The sequence below is a fragment of the Elephas maximus genome, chromosome 19 (genome assembly GCF_024166365.1).
Source record: "Elephas maximus indicus isolate mEleMax1 chromosome 19, mEleMax1 primary haplotype, whole genome shotgun sequence".
NCBI lineage: Eukaryota > Metazoa > Chordata > Mammalia > Proboscidea > Elephantidae > Elephas > Elephas maximus.
The window spans coordinates 23,676,254-23,695,696 of NC_064837.1; the positions used below are offsets into that span (position 1 = coordinate 23,676,254).

Sequence of the window (19,443 nt, forward strand, 5' to 3'; positions counted from 1 at the left end):
AGCGCAGAGGCCTCTGGGTCTTGTAGGCAGTCATCCTTACCCTCAGGCCTCCGTTTCCCAGCAGGCTCTGTGGGGGTGGGCGGCTGTAAGTGTTTCCGGTGTCAGGTAGGGACGTCACCGGTAAACAGGCCCTGTAGCCGTGGCAGCGGCCGAGGCCGGCAGGTGGGCAGAGTACCGCTGACCCGCGAGCGAAAGTGCCGCAGACATCAGCCTGGACCGCAGCGCGCCACCGTTACGGGGCCTGCAGGTAGGCCATGACTGCGGGTCGAAGAATGCGTGCTCGGCTTCGTGCCCCCGAGGCTGGGGGCAGAGCCGGGCGGGCCCGGGGCGAGATGAACTTGACAGACCCGTGCCCGGAGGCTGTCCCGGGCCAAAAGTGACGGGGGAATTCAGCCCGACTTTTTTTTCCTTTTTTTTTTTTTTCCTTTGGGAGTTGTGTTTACACCCGGCTTAGGCCAGGAGCTTCCTACGCGTTCATGCGCGCAGTGATTTTACGAGGAAACTGGTTCAGATAAGTTCCAAGAGTTTACGTAGTTAGCACAGAGCCAGCTCCATCGCCCAGGTCTTCCAAACTTTCTGCCCAGTGCGCCTTCCTTCACACCCCACGGATGGTGTTCACTGTTGTGCCTAGCATGGCTCTGGGAGGACGGGGGGGGAGAGGGGTGAGGGGGGCACAGAGAGTGTCACAGCATCTATTTGGAGGGAAGTCAGCCCCCGCTATTTACCCTGTGTTCCCCAGATGCAGACATGGCGTGTGTGGTAGGAGTGAGGAGAGAATCTGGTAGTTGGCTGTGAACCCTCTCCCTACACTGCTTCTCTGGTCTTATCCATCTCATTAACTATCCCGTCCAGCCATTCCGTTGACTCAAGATAGAGACCTGGAAATCACGCCTCTTTCCTTCATTCACCTCCCAGCCACCACATTCAGTCAATCCATTGCCAAGTCCAATGGACTCAACTTACAAAATATCTCAAATCAGAACGCTTTTTGTAATTTCCAAGCCTTGGTTACTGTAATAGCCTACTACCTGTTCCCACAGTCATTCATGCCACAAACATTTACTGAGTGCCAATTATGTCAAGGCCCCATGTGCTCGGGCTACAGGTTTGAACAAGGTGGTGTAGCCAGCCCCGCCCTCTTGTTCTCCCCGATCCATTCTTCATCCTGACCCAGAGTTATACAGTGAAACCTGTGAAAGCCGGAACTCGACGGGACTGCATTGTTGTTCTGGGTCTCTGCCTTTGAAAGGGTGTAGTCTTGCTACTTTTTTATCGCTTATTTTAGTGGAAAATATTTGAGTTTTCCTTCTCTAACAGGTTTCTGCCTTACATTGGTTCCAGCTTTTGCAGGTTTTACTGTATTTCTAAAATGCAAGTCTGATTATGCCACCTTGCTGAGAATCCCCTGGCTGCCCATTACCCTTAAGATAAAATCCAAGTTCATCACTGTGGCTTTCACAGCCCTCCATGATCCAACTCTAGCCTTGCTATCTAGCCTCATCCTGTCCACTCTTCCTCTTGCTCATGGTGTTTCAGTCACAGTGGCCTTTCAGTTCTTGGACTGCCTCAGGTTTCTTACAGCCTCAAAATCTTCATACACGCTGTTGTTTCTGCCTGGACTGCCTCCCTTTCCCCTTCACTTGATAAACTTTTGGACATCCTTAGGTCTCAGCTTAAGTTTCGCTTTTTCGGAGAGGCCTTATGCTGACACCCTTTCCCCATATGAATTATGTCCTCCTGCTACACCTTCACATAGCTCTGTGTGACTTTCCTCATATTGTTATTATGATTTGTGATTATTTGTTTATTGTCTGTCCAGAGGTCAGTAGCTAAAGGATTTTGTTCACTACTTGATCCCCAGAGCAAGGACTCAGTAGATATTTCTGAATGAATGCATAGTCCCTGGGGAAGAGGTGCAGTGTATCAGGACAACCAGGAAGACAAATCTTTTTAAAAAGCCTGATTATAAGTAATCTTGGTATGATTAAATGTTTCAAAGGAAGATGCTACCTTACTTACTTCAGTGGATTCTAGTGAGGCCAAAGGCTCTGGGACAGAGTCATACACAAGCAGCCCATAGACATACATTAGTTGGCCCACACAGTGTTGTGTGGTTTTGTTTTTTTCCCCTTACTTTAGACACCAACACTTAAAAGTCAGATTTCATATAAAAATCCGTATTTCTGGTCCCTTGAAAATCGGAAGTGCTGGCAACAGTGGGGCTTTCTTTTCCAACCGTTGCTCCTCTTGTGGAGCCCCTGCCCCCGGCAGTCACCATCAGAATCACCCCTTCAGAACAGAACGTCTCTCAGGAAGCTAGAAGGGAACCCAGTGAGGCTGGGGGAGGTGGGAGCAGAGGGAAGGGTCTGTCGCAGGGGCAGGTGATGGCAGCCTTTGGAATACCTGGGTTTTTGGAATTGGCATAGCAGCCAGTGGAAACCCTGGCGGCATAGTGGGTAAGAGCTAGGGCTGCTAACCAAAGGGTCAGCAGTTCAAATCCATGAGGTGCTCCTTGGAAACTCTATGGGGCAGTTCTACTCGGTCCTATAGGGTTGCTAAGTCAGAATTGACTTGACGGCAACAGGTTTGGTTTATAGCAGGCAATGACTAGAATTAAGTAGTATTGCCTCCTTTTCTAGACAGGGCATGCACTGTTTCTGTTCGTTTTTTGCCTGTTTCTTAAGCCAGAACAAGGGTGAGTTTTACGTGTTTCTTCTCCCATGATTGACACATCCTTTAGCCAAAAATGTGAGGAGACCTGGGAAGACAGACACTATCTCTGTTGGTTCTCTGTTGCCTACAGAGAAAAAAAAAAATCCAAACTCCTTAGCTTAGCGTACAGTCTCATCCAGATTTGGCTCCAACCCAGCTTCTTTTCCATCCTCTTTCCCTTTATCCTCTGGGCAGGACAGGCCCTCTCGGTGACTTCAGACCTTTGTCCACTCTGCTTTCTCTGCTTGGGATGCCTTTCCCTGGCCGCCTCTGTGGTACACTCTTGCTGATTCTTCATTCCTTTTTGTGTTTCCTGCTAGCCAGGATGACCCACATTTGGGTTCTACTTCAGGCAAGTGTACAGTACCCTATAGTATAGATTATGGTTATATTCTTACTCCTGATCTCTTGTATTTTAACCCTAGTTTTTACTTCACACAGGTTTCTTTTACTTGATATGTGTATTTAAAAAGCCCTTTCAAGGCTTTTTGGGTACATAACTGGAGATAAATAAACATGCTCATTGCTCACCACTTAGTTCAAATGTTGCTCCCTCACCTCTGCGTTAGCTGCTGTCCTCCTTCTGCTCTGTGGTGTCCTCTCTGTAAAAGCACTTACCACAGTATAATGTTCCAGTTTACATATCTGTCTTCCTCTAGCTAAGCTCTGTGCTTCTCCAGGGGGACCATATTGCATTCCTCTTTGTACCCCCAACACCTGGCAGTATAGTAGGCACTCAAGAAAATATGTGTTGAATGCAAGATGCCTGTGACCAGTAACTGGACTTTATTCTTTCCTGACCCTTGCTCCTATGACATAGCTCTCGTGACTACCACTGTCACCCCTTCAGAGCAGAACTTCTCTTCTCTAGGGGAGTTGGAAAAGAAACAGATGAGGCTCAGAGAGGTGGAGGCAGAAGGAACACAAGCCTTTGGAATATCTGGGCTTTTGGCATTGGTGTCCGGGAGCAAGAGCAGGGCTGGGCTGGAAGCAGGTTATTTCCTCTGGTGGCTGGGAAGTGAATGGGGATTGAGGCTGGTTTCTTTGCAGTTATGGCCAAGGACATCCTGGGTGAAGCTGGGCTGCACTTTGATGAGCTGAACAAGCTGCGGGTGTTGGACCCAGAGGTTACCCAGCAGACCATAGAGCTCAAGGAAGAGTGCAAGGACTTTGTGGACAGTGAGTGTCATTTGGGGGACATGGCCACTCAGCTTCGAGCTGTTCCATCCACTTCCTACTCCCACCCTGACCGCAGCTCTTGGTCCAGCTCCCTGGAGGTTGAGGTGGCCTCTGATACCCATGTGTCGTCACCCATCTACCTGCCTTCCTCTCCTGCTCTCACATAGTCCCACACAGAGCATTGATCAAAACAGACATTGGGGTGGTGAGTGGGGGGTGTGTCTTTAATTTTTTTGTTCTCAGAAACTTTACACTTAATGGGGGCTGAATAGAACTATGTGCTCATGATTTGATTTCTTGGAGAAACTGTTCTCAGTGTCAGGCTTTCCATTATTTGGAGTTAAAGGTGATAACTGAAATCTCTAGAAACAGCTTAACACTCAGTGAAGCCATCTTTTGGCCCGAGATCTCTAGGAAGCCGCCTGTCCCAGCATCCCAGCAAGTTCAGTGCCCATGAATACAAGCCAGGTTTAGCCAGAGTAAGGGGTTTCCGAGCTTTCTGGGGATTCTCTAGTCTGTGGAAAGAGCTTGACTAGTGAAAGGTAGCTTGGGTCCCATCTCCCGTCTTCTGTGACTGCTGTGCATGTTGTCCCACCTCTCTGGGCCTTCGTTTACTCCTCAGTAAAATGGGGTTCCAGCACACCAAGGACACTGAAGAAAAGAGATCAGGTACTTATATGGATGGAGCTCCTTAGAAGCTTTGGTTACAGGTAGAAAGCCTCTACGCCACCGTTAACTGATACCTATAGTGTCTATGGTCAAGAGGCAGCACTCATGGCCTGAGCCAGTCCTCTTACTAACACAGCCTTTTGTGCTTCCTGTCACCTGTAGTGAAGCAGGATGGGGACCCATATGGAGGATAGGCCCACCAGGAGCCTGGAACCATCAGCCTGAGTTAATAGCAGCTGACTTGGTGGGGACTCAAGGTCCAAGTGTGCCCTAGTCCAGCTCCAGGGACCTGGCCTACCCTTTTCTAGCTTCAGACAGAGGGTGGGAGAATTTAGGCCAGCAGGCACTAAACTGTTTTGACACAAATTCGGAGAGGCAGTTAAGCCCTGCCCTTTCGCCTCCTCAAAGGGAACACGGAGGAGGAAGTGATGATGCTGAGAAAATAAGACATTTTATTTTTTTGTTCTTTCTCTAAAAGAAATCGGCCAGTTTCAGAAAATAGTTGGTGGTTTAATTGAGCTTGTTGACCAACTTGCAAAAGAAGCAGAAAATGAGAAAATGAAGGTAAGATCAACATGACTTCTGTTTACATCTTGGCTTGGGACCCTGGCTCTCAGTCTCTCATCCGTCTGCCCTCTTGGTTTCGTTGGGAGAGAAAAATTTCTGACCCAATTAACTATTGAACTCTCATATGATAGGCTACTTTAATTACTTCATTTAATCTTCACATCAGTACTGCGATAGGTAGCTTTATCCTCATTTTATAAATGAAAAAATGAAGGCTTGCAGGACATAGATGACTTGGCAAAGGACACAAGGCTAAATGGCACAGCAAAAGGGCCGGTGAACACCAGCGTGTCAGACTCAGGAGATACTCCTAGACCCTGCGTCACAGAGCTGCAGTTCCTTCTCCTGGAATTTCAGTGAACTCATCAGGAACTTGGGGCTATTAGGTTAATCCTCCTTATTTACCCAAAAGCTCTGGGGCTTGACTCTCTTTTCCCCTCTGGGCACTGACATATCAACCCCAAAACAGCCCTTCTGCACGTTGAGGACTTAATGCTGTAGCCAGCTTTAAGGGTGCCATGACCTTCTTTGGCGATACTGTTTTTCTAGGCCATTGGTGCTCGGAACTTGCTCAAATCCATAGCCAAGCAGAGGGAAGCCCAGCAACAGCAACTTCAAGCACTAATAGCAGAAAAGAAAATGCAGCTAGAAAGGTAAGTCCTGATGTAATACAGGTTCTTCTTCGCTCAGATTCTACTTTTTCTTCTGGAATGATCACCTTTCATCCTTATTCTTCATCATTGTTCTCTCAGGAAGTGTCTTACTTGTCCCAACCTAATATGAAGATTTTTAGAGTAAAATAAAATTACGTTGGATGGGGAGGAAACAGAAAATGTGTTAACATTAAACAAACCTCTAGTTGTTTGAGAACACGGAAGGAGGAGCTGTAGACTGAAAGTTCAGGCCGCGAGGGTCTGCAAGGCTGGCTGGTTCTCTGAGAGGAAGAGACCGTCCTCCCAGGGCTGGAGCTTCCTCACAGGCGCTCATGGGTAGGGCTTCGCCTCTTTTTTTTCTTCGCATTTTCTTTCTTCTTGCCCTCGCTAATCCTTCATTCTGGACTCACACCATTTCTTGGAATCATTTCGATCTCCTATACTCTTCTCTAGAAGAATTAAGTCCAAGGTTGATTTCATCCATTTTTTAGGGCTTCTTAACAATTTTGTTTTTCAGGTATCGGGTTGAATATGAAGCTTTGTGTAAAGTAGAAGCAGAACAAAATGAATTTATTGACCAATTTATTTTTCAGAAATGAACTGAAATTTTTCATTTTTATAGTAGCAGGAGGGCAAAAAAATAAACCAAGCAAACTTCTGTACCATTCCAGTGACTTGTTGACTAATGACCCAAGTATGCCATGTGAGACGGTGTGTAAGGAACGCATCTCTGAAGACGGTAACACAAATTTGGGGGAACTTGTTTCCAACAGCGTCAGGGCATAAATGCTGGCAAACACTGGCGCTGTGGCTGCCGGCCACCACGGAGACATAGGTTCTCACCTCTGCATTCTTAGTCTGAACTAAGCAATCTGTAAACCTGGATCCTTTTTTTGTAAATCCACAAAGCTTTGGAAGAAAAAACAATAAATTATTGTTTTCAAATGGCTTGATCTGTCTCTTCTCCTTGCAAGAGGACCCTAGACACTATCCCCTAGTCCACAAAACAAGCCAGGCAGTGGTCAGCAGCTACTTTATTTGGACATACACAAGTCAGACAATACTATCAACAGTCAGGCCAGATATGGCCTGTGTGAGGAAAAAATAGGCAAAAACAGAGGGAACTGACTGGGATCCGTTTCTACTATTTTCTACATGTGTTCACAGGTCCCTTTTTTTTAGGGCTGGCTTTGGGTACAAACTTCAGAGAGAGCTCATGGAACACCAAGCACTGACATACAGTAGCCCTGTATGCACACACTGGGCAGGTCCTGCCCAGCTGCCCCTCCCCCCGCTTCGAGAACAGGATGGAAGGAATGAGTCAACTGTACTAGGAAGGAGAAAGCTAACCATCAAAAAGCACACTTTCAGGTCAGGTTTGCGATAACAGACTTCAGAGGAAAGGGACTAATAGGTTAGGTCTCTAAAAATAGAAGACTAAAAATTGAAAAGAAGATGAGCAAGGTGACTTTAAAAATCTCTACTCTTGGGGTGACCTGCATAAGACAGAAACCAAACACCTTCTAGTTTAACCCATTTCTGACAGAAAGTCAGGCTTTGCAGAATGTTCTCTCTCTTTTTTCCTGGGGTGAGGGAGGAAGGGGAAATAAGACATGATTTTGGAATTAGTATTAAGGAGGCCTAACTTCAAACTTCAGAACTGCCAGAAACATCCCACTATTTCATTTTGCTGATCAGTGACATGCTGTAGAGAATCGTGAGTCAGGGGTTTAGTCACGTGTATATTGTGGGTCAAACGACTCACCAATATGCTAAGTAGGCCATGTTTCTTGGTAGCTTATCCTGTGTCTGGTCTGGTCCTGCTCCTAGTAATCCTGAAGTGGAACTTGGGCACACAGTGAGGTGTTGGGCACCACTGCCCTACAACCTACCTGCCTCCCTCCAGCCAACGTCAGGTGATCAGGCTGTTCATCCCAGTGTCCCTGGAAGGCGACGTTGTCTCGGCTCCTGCCAGCACTGTGCTCTTGTATATTGCTGCCGGTGTGTTTCAAATGCTGCTAAAGACATAGGTTCTGGGGAGCAGTTTTCCATGTATTGGGTCTAACAGGAATATGTCCTATGGGCATCTTTTCCCCGAGGCCAATGCTTATTTCCCTCATTTTTTCTTTCTTTTTTCCTCGTACTTGTAGTGGGGGCTCCGCAACATGAAAAGGAGCAGCATGAGTGGGATGAGAAAGTAGGGGACATAGACAGATACAAGGGTTAGTCGTTCATGGAAAGTCTTGGGTCCTTGTCCTTTGAAACCACTGGCTTTGGAGAAATCCTCAAATAGCAGCATGGAGAGAATTGGAATTAAAGTGGTCATCGTGTGGACTGAGTAGATGATTGCAGGGATGCGGATCCACTTGCAGCCTCCTAAAGTAGGGGAAAAGGAAGGAAAAGCTCTAGGTCTGTTCATGACTCTTTCCAAGGGCCAGAACTGATAGTCTCCACCCTGTCTCTGCTTGCCTGCTCCCTTCAGCTCAATCATTTTACCTCCTGCTCTAAGTGAAAACTCAGCAAATGGAAAAGTGTTATACTGCCTAATGAGCAAATTTCTTTCTTTGTGTAACAGCTCGGACCCTGAATCACTAACTGTCAAAGAGCCAAGGGTGGTGGCCCAGAATATAACTGAGAAAAACTCTAGGGCAGTCACAGGGCCATTACCAGTTAAACCCATTTTGTTCTAAAATGGTAGGGGAGGGGGGACCTTGAGGCATCTACCTGTTAAGGAATTGTATTCACCCACTCCTCACTTACCAACATGGTTAGGTTCCACAGACCAGGTTGTTATGTGAAAACTGGCATTATGTGAAAATGGAGAACAAGCACATTAGATCACAGATTATGTGGGACACCTGCCCCTCTAAACCTGAGAGATGGAAAATGTAGGTGGGTGCTATATGCCCCACTGGCCATGAAAGGCTGCCAAATGTACATCATTAATGTGCAAAATAGTTGGCTAGTAGATTTTTTTTTTACTATTGTCATAAATGTGAAATGTCGGATGCGACAGCTGATAAGTGAGGAATAGGTGTATAGGTGAGATGATCAACAGGTTCTACCAAAGATGGATTCAGTGACTCAAGGGGACTCCAGTGGGAAAGAAGCATTTTCAGCTGTGTAAGCTTCATTACCAAGTGCACTGCTACTGCTTTGTAAAAGCATCGATTACATGGGAACACTAAGAAAAAATTGTAAATGAGAAGTTAAACTCTTTAGGCATGAGCCTGATGCTCCTGCTGGTAAATCAGTGTGATTCTACCCAACGCAGGAAAATAAAAGCCAACTATAAAAGAAATTAATTCAGTGGGGGGAAAACAAAACACAAAAAGGAAGGAGACCACCCTTCAGGTGGCCTGAGGTTTCAGAAGTATGAGAGGGATTTCTGGAAGACTGAGCAGCCATACAGCCCAGCTGACCCTTCTCCTTGGTTACCCTCACCCCACTTCCTTTCAGTTATATACTTCTTTCCTCTGTCTTCATACACATCGTCCTTACCCCCGTCACATCACTACCTCTTCTTTCTCCCTCACAGAAAGACATTAACCCAAGCCACACTAATGTCCCTTTATGAGATCTATTCTGGCCATTTCTATCGAATCCTCTCTTTCTAGGAGCTTCCTCTGTCCCTCACACAAACTACAGGGACACTCCCCCTCTCTTGGAGACGCTTTCCCAAAAGATTTCAGGGACCTGATTTCTGAGCAAAAGTGTGACTTTCCCATCATTTACTAACCTTTGAAGAAGGCATATGTTGCAAAGGGAAAGAAAGGCAGCTGAAAAACAAGCTCACAAAACACGAAGGGCTTAAACCACGTTGGAGGGTCCTGTAGCAGAGGGTCTTTGAACTCCTTAGCATACCACTGCAGCAGGTTTCTCAACTGAAAAAAAGACAAGGCAATAATTCACAATGAATTACAGCTATCTTGGCTGGATAGGCTTAGCACTTCCGACTCATTTGAAGATACACGGAAGAGTCTCTCACTAACCAACCTCCTTGGCAGTAGATGGCACACCCCAGGTGCCTTTTGTGATATAGCCCAGATGGTCATTTCATAAAAACTCACTAGCTCTAACTCAAATATTACCTTCTCTATGATGTTTTCCCTGGCTTTTCCAGCCCCTTCTTTGTGCGACTAGGCATTTGTAACTCCATGATAACACGTATCCAGGTGTGTTGCCTACTGTCAACAGCAAGTGTCTAGTACTTAGCAGGCTCAGGATGTTTGCTGAATGAACAAATGACATTTCTGCCAACAATATCATTCTTTGTAAAGAAATGAGATGTGAAAGCCATCCTGGCTTTTTTCCTTTCATAATAGCAACTGAGGACTAAGCTCTGAGGGCCAGATTCCCTCAAATGCAGAAATGAATTAAATTCCTTGCCCTTTGGTCGGGGAGAGATATGTAACCTTTTTGGAGATGTGATTTTGGACACTTCAGTATCTCAAATAAGCTCCTCATTTTTCAAAAAAAAAAAAAAAAGTCATCAAGTTGACTCCCACTCACGGCTGCCTCACGTGTGTCAGAGCAGAGCTGTGTGCCACCGGGTGGGTTTTCAATGGCTGGTTTTTGGAAGTAGATCCCCAGGCCATTTCCCAAGGTGCCTCTGGGTGAATTCAAACCTCCAACCTTTCAGCTAGTAGCCGTGCATTAAATGGTTTACACCACCCAGGGACTCATTATTCTAAACTCCCCTAATTCTAAATTTTGTTCTTTTGGGATATTTATGGAAGAACAAGCTCTGACAAACTATAGCTTTTAGGCTGTGACAACACTTGAGAGTTAACAGTCTCAGTTCTAGCTCGGGCCCACCCCTGCAATTAACCTGCCAGATAAAAAGATGCAGACCCGTACTGACTTGATGCTAGGCAGAAGAAGGAAGCAGTTGGCTTTCAGGCTGCCCAAGGCCTGTCCATTTAATGTGGACTACAGCAGGTCTGTCACAAGTAACCTCCTGGAGATAGCACTGTCCTCAACACCTGCCGTCAAAGCCAAATAACTAAGTCTTCATTGTGATTAAAAAAAAAAAAAAAAAGGCTCCAATGTAAGAATTTTGAGTAAAATGGAAGAAGTAATTTTCCTTTTAATTTTTAATCAAAAGACAAAGGCTTGCTATTGTGAAATAATGAGGCCGCGTTGCTGATAGAAAGCCAGCTTTAAGCAAACATCCAGAAACAAACATCCGTTAGCATAATATTAAGTTCAGAGGGCTTGGCTAGAGAACCGATTTATTGAGCAACTGATCTCTAATTTGTACTTGATTTGAAATTTAAATTCATGACAATACCCTTGGCTTCCTTCTAAGCATTTTTCAGGATAGTAATGTGGACTAATCATAAAGGTTAAGTCCTTTTTTGCTTTCTAGATTCACTTAAAAGAAAACAAACAAAAAAACTGGAGGATTCTCCTTGCTTTCAAGGATTTACCACAGGATTTTAAAAGCATTTTGGTCCACTTGAACAATTCATTTTTAATTCAATTTGTAAACAATATCTCAGAGCCACCTATTTCATAAATTGAGGCAGACCTGTCCTGAACGTAGCACGGTAATTTCTGCAGGCTGAGATTATCGGCAAAACTTAAAAATAATCCAACCAGCCGGCACGCATACAACCACCTGCCCCATGGCTCAGCTGCCCACTGATGCCAGACCAGGCCTGGGCTGACAGCTGGGCGGAACAGACAGTAGAGGCTCACAGCTGCGTGGTGACGAGCACAGGAGCTGGGAGCCAGAGGGCCTGGCTCTGGGCAAATCCCTTCATCTCATTCAACTTGTTTCCCTTCCTATAAAGTAGGGATGGTAATAGTGCCTACTTCACTGCTGGTAAGATTTAATACATATACAGTCTTTAGAACGATACCTAAACCCAAAAAAACCAAACCCACTGCCATCGAATTGATTCCGACTCATGGCGACCCTATAGGACAGAGTAGAACTGCCCCATACAGTTTCCAAGGAGCACCTGGTGGATTCGAACTGCCGACCTTTCGGTTAGCAGCTGTAGCTCTTAACCATTAGGCCATCAGGGTTTTCCTAGAACAATACCTAGCACGTAGTAAATGTTAAGATTCTTTGACTGAATGCGATTAACACATATTTTGAGAAATTCACGTTTAATTCTATTAAAATACCTGAATGCAGCTGGTCATTAATAGGAATTACTTATTAGGTAAGACAAAAAAAGGGTAAGAAAATGGTTTCCCTTTATACCTGACTCACGTTTTGACTTTTTCAACTCACCACTGTTGTCAATTAAAAAAAACCCACTTGGCCTGAATACATGGCTTTCTGAAAAGTAGGGGTTGCTACTAAAGAATAGGCTCTTCTCTACTTAGGAATGAAAGTGAAGACCAGATGTAGACTCACCTGGGTTTCTTGGGCAGTATTTTAACAGAAGGAACGCTACCCAGCTGCAAATGACACTATAAAATGTTTCCCTTTCCATGTTCTAATCCAAGTTAAACTCTTACTGTTTCATAATACAGTGAGAGTCTTCCCAAGTGTTGATTTGGCTCAAACAAAGATGCCCACTATGTGATTTCCTGTAGGCTTTTTAGTTCTAGGGACAACAGATGTTAAATTTTGGCGTTTTTCAAAGAGATTCTGAGAGTAAATATGGTTTTTATTATTACTATTATTTTCTCCATACAGAAGCAACAAAGGCATCACTTCCCACCCCAAAGCATCAAGGGTGAATAGTAAGAAAGAGAATGAATGAATGGAGACTAAAAAAAGTTAAACCACAGGTGTTGGTGAGGCTGTGGGGAAACTGGAATCCCCATTCATTGCTGGTAGTATTGTAAAATAGTACGGCTGCTGAGGAAAACAGTCTGACGGTTCTCTAAAAGTTAAACACAGAAATACCATATGATCCAGCAATTCCACTCCTAGGTATATACCCAAAAGAACTGAAAGCAGGAATGCAAACAGAATACTTGTGCGTCAACGTTCACTGCAGCATTATTCACAGTAGCCAAAAGGTGAAACCAGTCTAAATGTCCATCAACAGATGAATGGATAAATAAAATGTGGTACATACATACAATGGACTGTTACTCAGCTATAAACAGAACTGAAGTCCTAATTCATGCTACAACATGGATGAACCTTGAAAACAATGCTGAATGAAACAAGTCAGTCACAAAAGGACAAATGTTGTATGATCCCACTCATATGAAATATCTAGAATAGGCAAGCGTACAGAAACCAAAGTTTTTAGTGGCTACTAGGGGAGGAAAGACGAAGGGAAAAAGGAGGACTGCTTGGGGGACACTGAGCTTCTGTTAAGGGTGATGGAAAAATTTGGAAATGGATTATGGTGACAGTTGAACAACATGATAAACATAATGTCACTAAATTATACATGTGAAGAATGCTGAAATGGCAAATGTTTTGTTACATATATACTTAACCACAATTAAAAAAAGAGTGAATAGAGGCAAAAGCCTTTCAGTCCAGGATCTGATCCCCTCTCCTGTTTGCACTGGCCCTTGCCCTATTACAATAAGTCAACAAAAAAATAAAGCTTGGAACATCCCAGTTAATTGATCTAACAATGTATTTAGTGCCTCTGTTCTACCTCCTAGTTCGATGCATAGTGCCTAGGGTCTTAAAAGCTTGCAAGCCGCCATCCAAGGCATAACAATTGGTCTCTATTCACCTGGAGCAAAAGAGGAAGAAGGAGAGTCAGGAATAGAGGAGGATATGGAGTTTGTGGCTAATTGCCTCCATGAACAACTGCCTCCTTTGCCATGAGACCAGAAGGACTGGATGGTGCCCAGCTACCACTGCTGAACATTTTGATCAAAGATTCCAAAGAAGAATCCTGATGAAAGGGTGAGGGGGGGAGGGAGGATGCAGAATTTCAAATTCTCATGAACTCCAAACTTCCTGGAGCCATGAGGGTGGATGAACCCCTGAAACATTTGTCTTGAGATAATCTTTAAACCTTAAACCAAAAATGTCCCCTGAAGTCTTGCTAAAACCAAACAATAGTTTAGCTTAACTAGTAAAAAAGGTCTGCCTTGAGCATTATGTGCCTTTAAGAACTATCTATTTAGGATCATATTGACAACAGCAACTCAAAAGATTAGGGGGCAGTGAGTTTATGGTAATGAGGGAAGAACAACTTAGAAAAGGAGGGTAAGAATGGTTGCGTGTGATGATTAAGGTTGTGTGTCAACTTGGCTGGGCCATGATTCTCAGTGGTTTGGGAGTTATATAATGATGCAGTTTGGCAGTTAGGTAATGATGTAATTTGGTAGTTAGGTAATGATGTAGTTATCCTCCATTTTGTGATATAATATAATCACCTCCATGATGTGATTTGATGTGATCAGCTAATCAGTTATAAGGAGAGTTTCCTCAGGGGTGTGGCCTGTACCCAATATATATGGATGTTCCGGCAAAGCTCACTGGCTTGTGCTTGTTCTGGATCCCGCATCTGGCTTGTCATCATCTGACCTCCAGTTCTTGGGACTTGAGTCAGCGGCCTGTCATACTGCCTACCAACTTTGGGATCTGTTGGCCTCCGCAGCCTGTGAACCAGCAGACTGCCATATAACTAGCTGATCTTGAGTTTGTCAGCCCCTGAAATTACATGAGTCGGGAGAAGCCTCCAGCCTGATGCCTGACCCACAGAGACTTGGGACTTGCCAGCCTCTACAACTGCTTAAGCCATTTCCTTGAGATAAATCTCTCTCTCTCTCTCTCTATACACACATATATGTATGTATATATACATGCTTCATTGATTTTGCTTCTCTAGAGAACCCAGCCTAACACAACTGCACAACTTGAAGAATGTAATCAATGTCACTAAACTGTACATGTAGACACTGTTGAGCTGGTATATGTTTTGCCATGTATATTCTCAACAACAACAAATACACAACTTTACCAAATCAAATAACCCATTGTCATCGAGTCATTCTAACTCATAGCAACCCTGTAGGACAGAGTAGAACTGCCCCATAGGAATGACTGGTGGATTCAAACTGCTGACCTTTTGGTAGTAGCCAAGCTCTTTAACCACTGTGCCACCAGGGCTCCTACCAAATCAAATATGTAAGTTTAAATGGGGTATTTACGATGTTTGGCCCATTTTAATTGTACTTGGTGAGTAGTGAACAAGGACTTATAGTAAAGGTATATTCAGAAAAAAAAATGCAGTGTGATTAATTACTTTTGTGTATGGCCTTTCTAGCCATGGTCTTGTAACTACCACCCAAGTGACTGTGCAGGACTGTGTGATAAGGTAATTGTGGCCCGCCAAGGGAATTGGTCAGTTTTGCCTTAAAAGAGAACTACTTCCAGAGCAGAGAGGGAGAGCCCACCACCACCAAGGATGGAGAGAACAGCAGGAGAGACCTGGCAACAAGAGACAGCAGGGTGGGCTTCCCAGCCCACGGAGAGAGAAAGCTGAGTGCCTTTGGTTAGACTGAAGACCAGGGAGAGGCTGTCCTGATGGAAGAACTGTGTTCTGAGAGTTCCTGACCCTGAACTGTAACTGTTACTCCCCTAATAAGCCCCATAAATGTAAGTATGGTCTGTGAGCTCTGTGTGGCCATTGCAATTAACTATCAAACCCTGCAGAGGAGTAGAGAGTGCTGTGCGAGGGATGGTTGGTGTCAGAATTACTAATTGATGGCGGAGGGAGGAGGCATGTCTGACCTCCGCCTCATGGGAATCAGTCTGGGCCTGTTGATCTTGATTCTCATTTCTCCTTGTGAGGTTGGAAGAGGTCAGATACTGCCCCCAAGCCGTTTTCACATATAAAGAAACTAACAGCTGTTATGTATGGAATAGCTACCTGCAGTAACTCACTAGTTAGTTACAGACTAGAACTGCCCCACAGGGTTTTCTTGGCTGTAATTTTTACGGAAGTAGATCATGAGGTCTTTCTCCCTTGGAGCTGCTAGGTGGGTTCGAACTACCAACCTTTCGGTTACCAACTTAACTGTTGAGTCACCAGAGCTCTCACATACTAATTACCAGTATTAAAGGGACCCATCACATCAGAGATTGCAATCAGGTAGCATGCCCAAGTTCTGCTGGCCACCCAGGTTTTGAAAATGTGGCAATAGTAGGCTCTTCTTTCTTCAGGAAAACTAATAGCTAGTGCAGAGGTGCAACTACCCCTTTAGAGTAAGTATACACTACCTGGCCCTATGTGGTAGGCTGAGTTATGGCCCCCAAGTAATGGAGATACAAGTCTTAATCCCTGGCACCTGCAAATGTTACCTTGTGTGGCAAAAGGGACTTTGTAACTCTTCGTGATGAGTTAAGGATCTTGAGATGGGGAAATTATTCTTGTGGCCTTAAATGTAAAAGGGAAGCAGAGGGAGATTTGACTACAGAAGAGAAGAAAGAAATGCGATGTCAGAAGTCATACAGCCACAAGCTGAGGAATGCTGGCAACCACCAGACACTGGAAGAGGCAAGGAACAGATTCTCCTCCAGAAGGAACAGCCCCTGCCAACACCTTGATTTTAGCCCCATAAGACTCTTTGCAGACTTCTGACCTCCGGAGTTTTAAGAGAATAATGTGTTGTTTTAAGCCACTAAATATTGTGGTGATTTGTTACAGCAACAACAGGAAACTAAGATACCCTGTATATGTTTGAGCTTGTAATTTAACCCAACTGTCTTATCTGACATTTGCAACTACAGAACTCTGACATGCCAAGACTCAGACCAGTCCTGGGAGAACAAAGTCCCCAGACTGCAATCTAATGCTCTTGCCACACACCCCCTATGCATTTCCCACGGAAAGGGAGGCCAGATGTCTTCCCAGTTATGCTTGGTTCTAGAAGCAAAGAAAAAAGACTGAGGTGGTGACACATTGTTGAGTAGTGGCTCTTAGCCTTTTGTGGAGTGTCAGACCCCTTGGAAAAGTTGATGGAAGCTATAGACTCTCATCCCAGAAAACACAAAGCACACACAATAATCCAAGAAGCTGCACTGTATGAAGAACAGGGCATCAGATTGGAGGAAAACTCATTAACGGCCTGCAATATGCAGATGACACAACCTTGCTTGCTGAAAGCTAAGAGGACTTGACGCACTTACTGATGAAGGTCAAAGGCCACAGCCTTCAGTATGGATTACACCTCAACATAAAGTAAACAAAAATCCTCACAACTGGACCAATGAGCAACGTGATGATAAACGGAGAAAAGATTGAAGTTGTCAAGGATTTCATTTTACTCGCACCCACAATCAATGCCCATGGAAGCAGAAGCCGAGAAATCAAAAGATGCGTTGCATGAGGCAAATTTGCTGCAAAAAGACCTCTTTAATGTGTTAAAAAGCAAAGTTCTCACTTTGAGGACTAAGGTGTGCCTGACCCAATCCATGGTATTTTCAATTACCTCATATGCATGTGAAAGCTGAACAATGACTAAGGAAGACTGAAGAACTGATGCCTTTGAATTATGGTGTTGGTGAAAAATATTGAATATACCATGGACTGCCAGTATTTATTCAAAATACTTTTTTTGAATAAATACTTGAATATTTTTAAGAATGAACAAATCTGTCTTGGAAGAAGTACAGCCAGAGTGCTCCTTAGAAGGAAAACTGTAGTTCTGAAGAAAAGAAGCATTAAAGTTTGCAGTAAAAAATGCCAAGAAATGAGGTTTTTCAACTTCATTTCTACAGAGGCAATCAATTTTACTCTAACCCAAATGAAAGGGTCAATTTGAAGAAGAATCATTAATTTTCTTCTGAGCGTTTGAAGTTACCAGATCCTGAACGTGAAGTAATGACAGTCTGTAACTCGCCAAGCAGCACCAACCAAGGTACTTAAACCTTTAAACAGAACAACAACAAAAAACCCGTTGCCATGGAGTCAATTCCGACTCACAGCGACCCCATACGACAGAGTAGAACTGCCTCTGGGGTTTCCAATGCTGTACATTTTTACGGAAGCCGACTGCTAGTGCGTTGAGCTTCTGACCTTTCGGTTAGCAGCCGAGCGCTTAACCACTGTGCCACCAGGGCTCCTGCCAAACCTTTAAATGGGTCTAATTCTACTGAGATTATTTCTTCGGGATTAGACTGGGATGTTAAAGCTCTTCCAAAAATCACTTTAAAACAAATCCAACACGTGATTTAGACACTGGTTCTTCCTGGCTTTCCTCAAATACTAACAACTGACCAGAGATGGAGTGTGCGAGCCTTTAAAAGGAACAGCCTTTGCCCCCTGCGGCTTGGGGGAAGGGACTGGGAACGGCCCACGGAAAACGTAGTTGATGGGTAAGGAGAGGGCCGGCGCACGGGCAGAACGCAGGGCAGGCGGAGGTGGGCTGGGGTGCCGAACTGGAACCCTGAGTGGATAAGGGCCGGGGTGGGGGGCTCATATGGGACACAAGGGCACAACCGCAGCGCACACAGACCTCACACTCGGCGACCGGAGGGCCAGGACCGACCGGGCGCCCCTCACCTCGGCCGGATAGAGTTCGCGCGGCAGCACCACCTGCAGGTCTATGAACAGGGTGATGGGGATGTGGGACAGGAAGTAGAAGCACAGCAGCCACTCGAGGCCGCGCCTGGCGCTCAGAACCCCCATCATCCGTAGGGTGGGCCGAGCAGCAGCCACGGTGCGGCTCGCCGAGACCCGCGGACGCCCAGGACACCGGGCCGAAAGCTCGCTCCGCCCCTCTGCCGTCCTACGCAGGCCGCGCCAATTGGCCAGCGGAGGCGCAGAGGCGCGGGGAAGGGGCGGGACTCGCTGCTGGGCGCCTCCATTGGCTTCTTTGAGTGTAACGTGTCCCGAAGGCGCTTCCGCAGACTGTTTCCATTGGCCACTGGGGGCCGAATGGAGCAGGGGCCGGGCTCTTTGCCCGCCAAAGCCTTGGCTCGCGGGGCAGAAGCGAGTTGGTCGGGATGCTGGGAGTCGACGGCCCCCCGGAGTCTTCTTGTGTGTTGCGCTGGGCTGCAAAGCGGTGCGCGATCTGGAGGAAAGCCGCGGCTGCCCACAATGGTCTCATTACTTCCTTCATTCACTCCATTCATTTAGCATTTACTGAGCGCCTACTATGCGCTGGGCTGTGGGAGTTTACAGAGATGAAGCTCCAATCCTGAGAGGGTGTCACAGATCAGGGCGGGGGCAGTGCGTTGTGATCCGAGCTATGGGAACACAGAGCAAGACCCCTGCCCCGAACCGAGGGGTCCAGGGAGCCTTTGAAGGATGCGTAAGAGGTAGCCAGCCTGAATTAATTAAAAAAAAGCAGCAGAGAGGACAGACTGGAGGGATATAGGAGGACGTCAAATTGACAGGATTTGCTGATGGGCTGTGAAGAGTGAGGGTGGTGTCAAGTATTCATTTTTTCATTCAACAAATATTGCTCTTAAAAACAAAAGGTACTGCTCTTTACATACTGGGCCCAGGTCTGGATTGGGACAGGATGGGTAGAGCTGCCATCACTGAGAAGAGGGGACTCAGAGAAGTGAGTTGAAGGAAAGGTAATTCTGTTTTGGCCGTGTTGATATTGAGCAGTCTATATCATCTGAGTGGTCAGTTGGATGAACCTGTCTGGAGATGTAGATTTGTGGGCGGGAGTGAAAGTTTGAGCTTGCCTGAGACAGACACAGAGCATAGGGTCTGGAAGACAGCCTGAAGGAGCGCTTACCTGCAGGGGCCAGAGGAGGACG

The 19,443-nt window shown here is 45.5% G+C and overlaps 2 protein-coding genes across 2 annotated transcripts; one reads left to right on the forward strand and one right to left on the reverse strand.

Annotated features, from left to right (window-relative positions):
• The first annotated feature begins 82 nt into the window (after positions 1-82).
• IFT20 (intraflagellar transport 20) lies at positions 83-6,723 on the forward strand. The gene is made up of 5 exons (XM_049860493.1): positions 83-247; positions 3,763-3,891; positions 5,039-5,124; positions 5,677-5,780; positions 6,298-6,723. Exons 2-5 carry the CDS (start codon positions 3,765-3,767, stop codon positions 6,377-6,379), a joined length of 399 nt encoding a protein of 132 aa, XP_049716450.1. The 5' UTR covers positions 83-247; positions 3,763-3,764; the 3' UTR covers positions 6,380-6,723.
• A 74-nt stretch (positions 6,724-6,797) lies between these two features.
• On the reverse strand, positions 6,798-18,437 carry TMEM97 (transmembrane protein 97). Its single transcript, XM_049860491.1, has 3 exons — positions 18,233-18,437; positions 9,520-9,664; positions 6,798-8,156 (listed from the first exon to the last, which is right to left on the reverse strand). Exons 1-3 carry the CDS (start codon positions 18,359-18,361, stop codon positions 7,897-7,899), a joined length of 534 nt encoding a protein of 177 aa, XP_049716448.1. The 5' UTR covers positions 18,362-18,437; the 3' UTR covers positions 6,798-7,896.
• Positions 18,438-19,443: the final 1,006 nt, after the last annotated feature.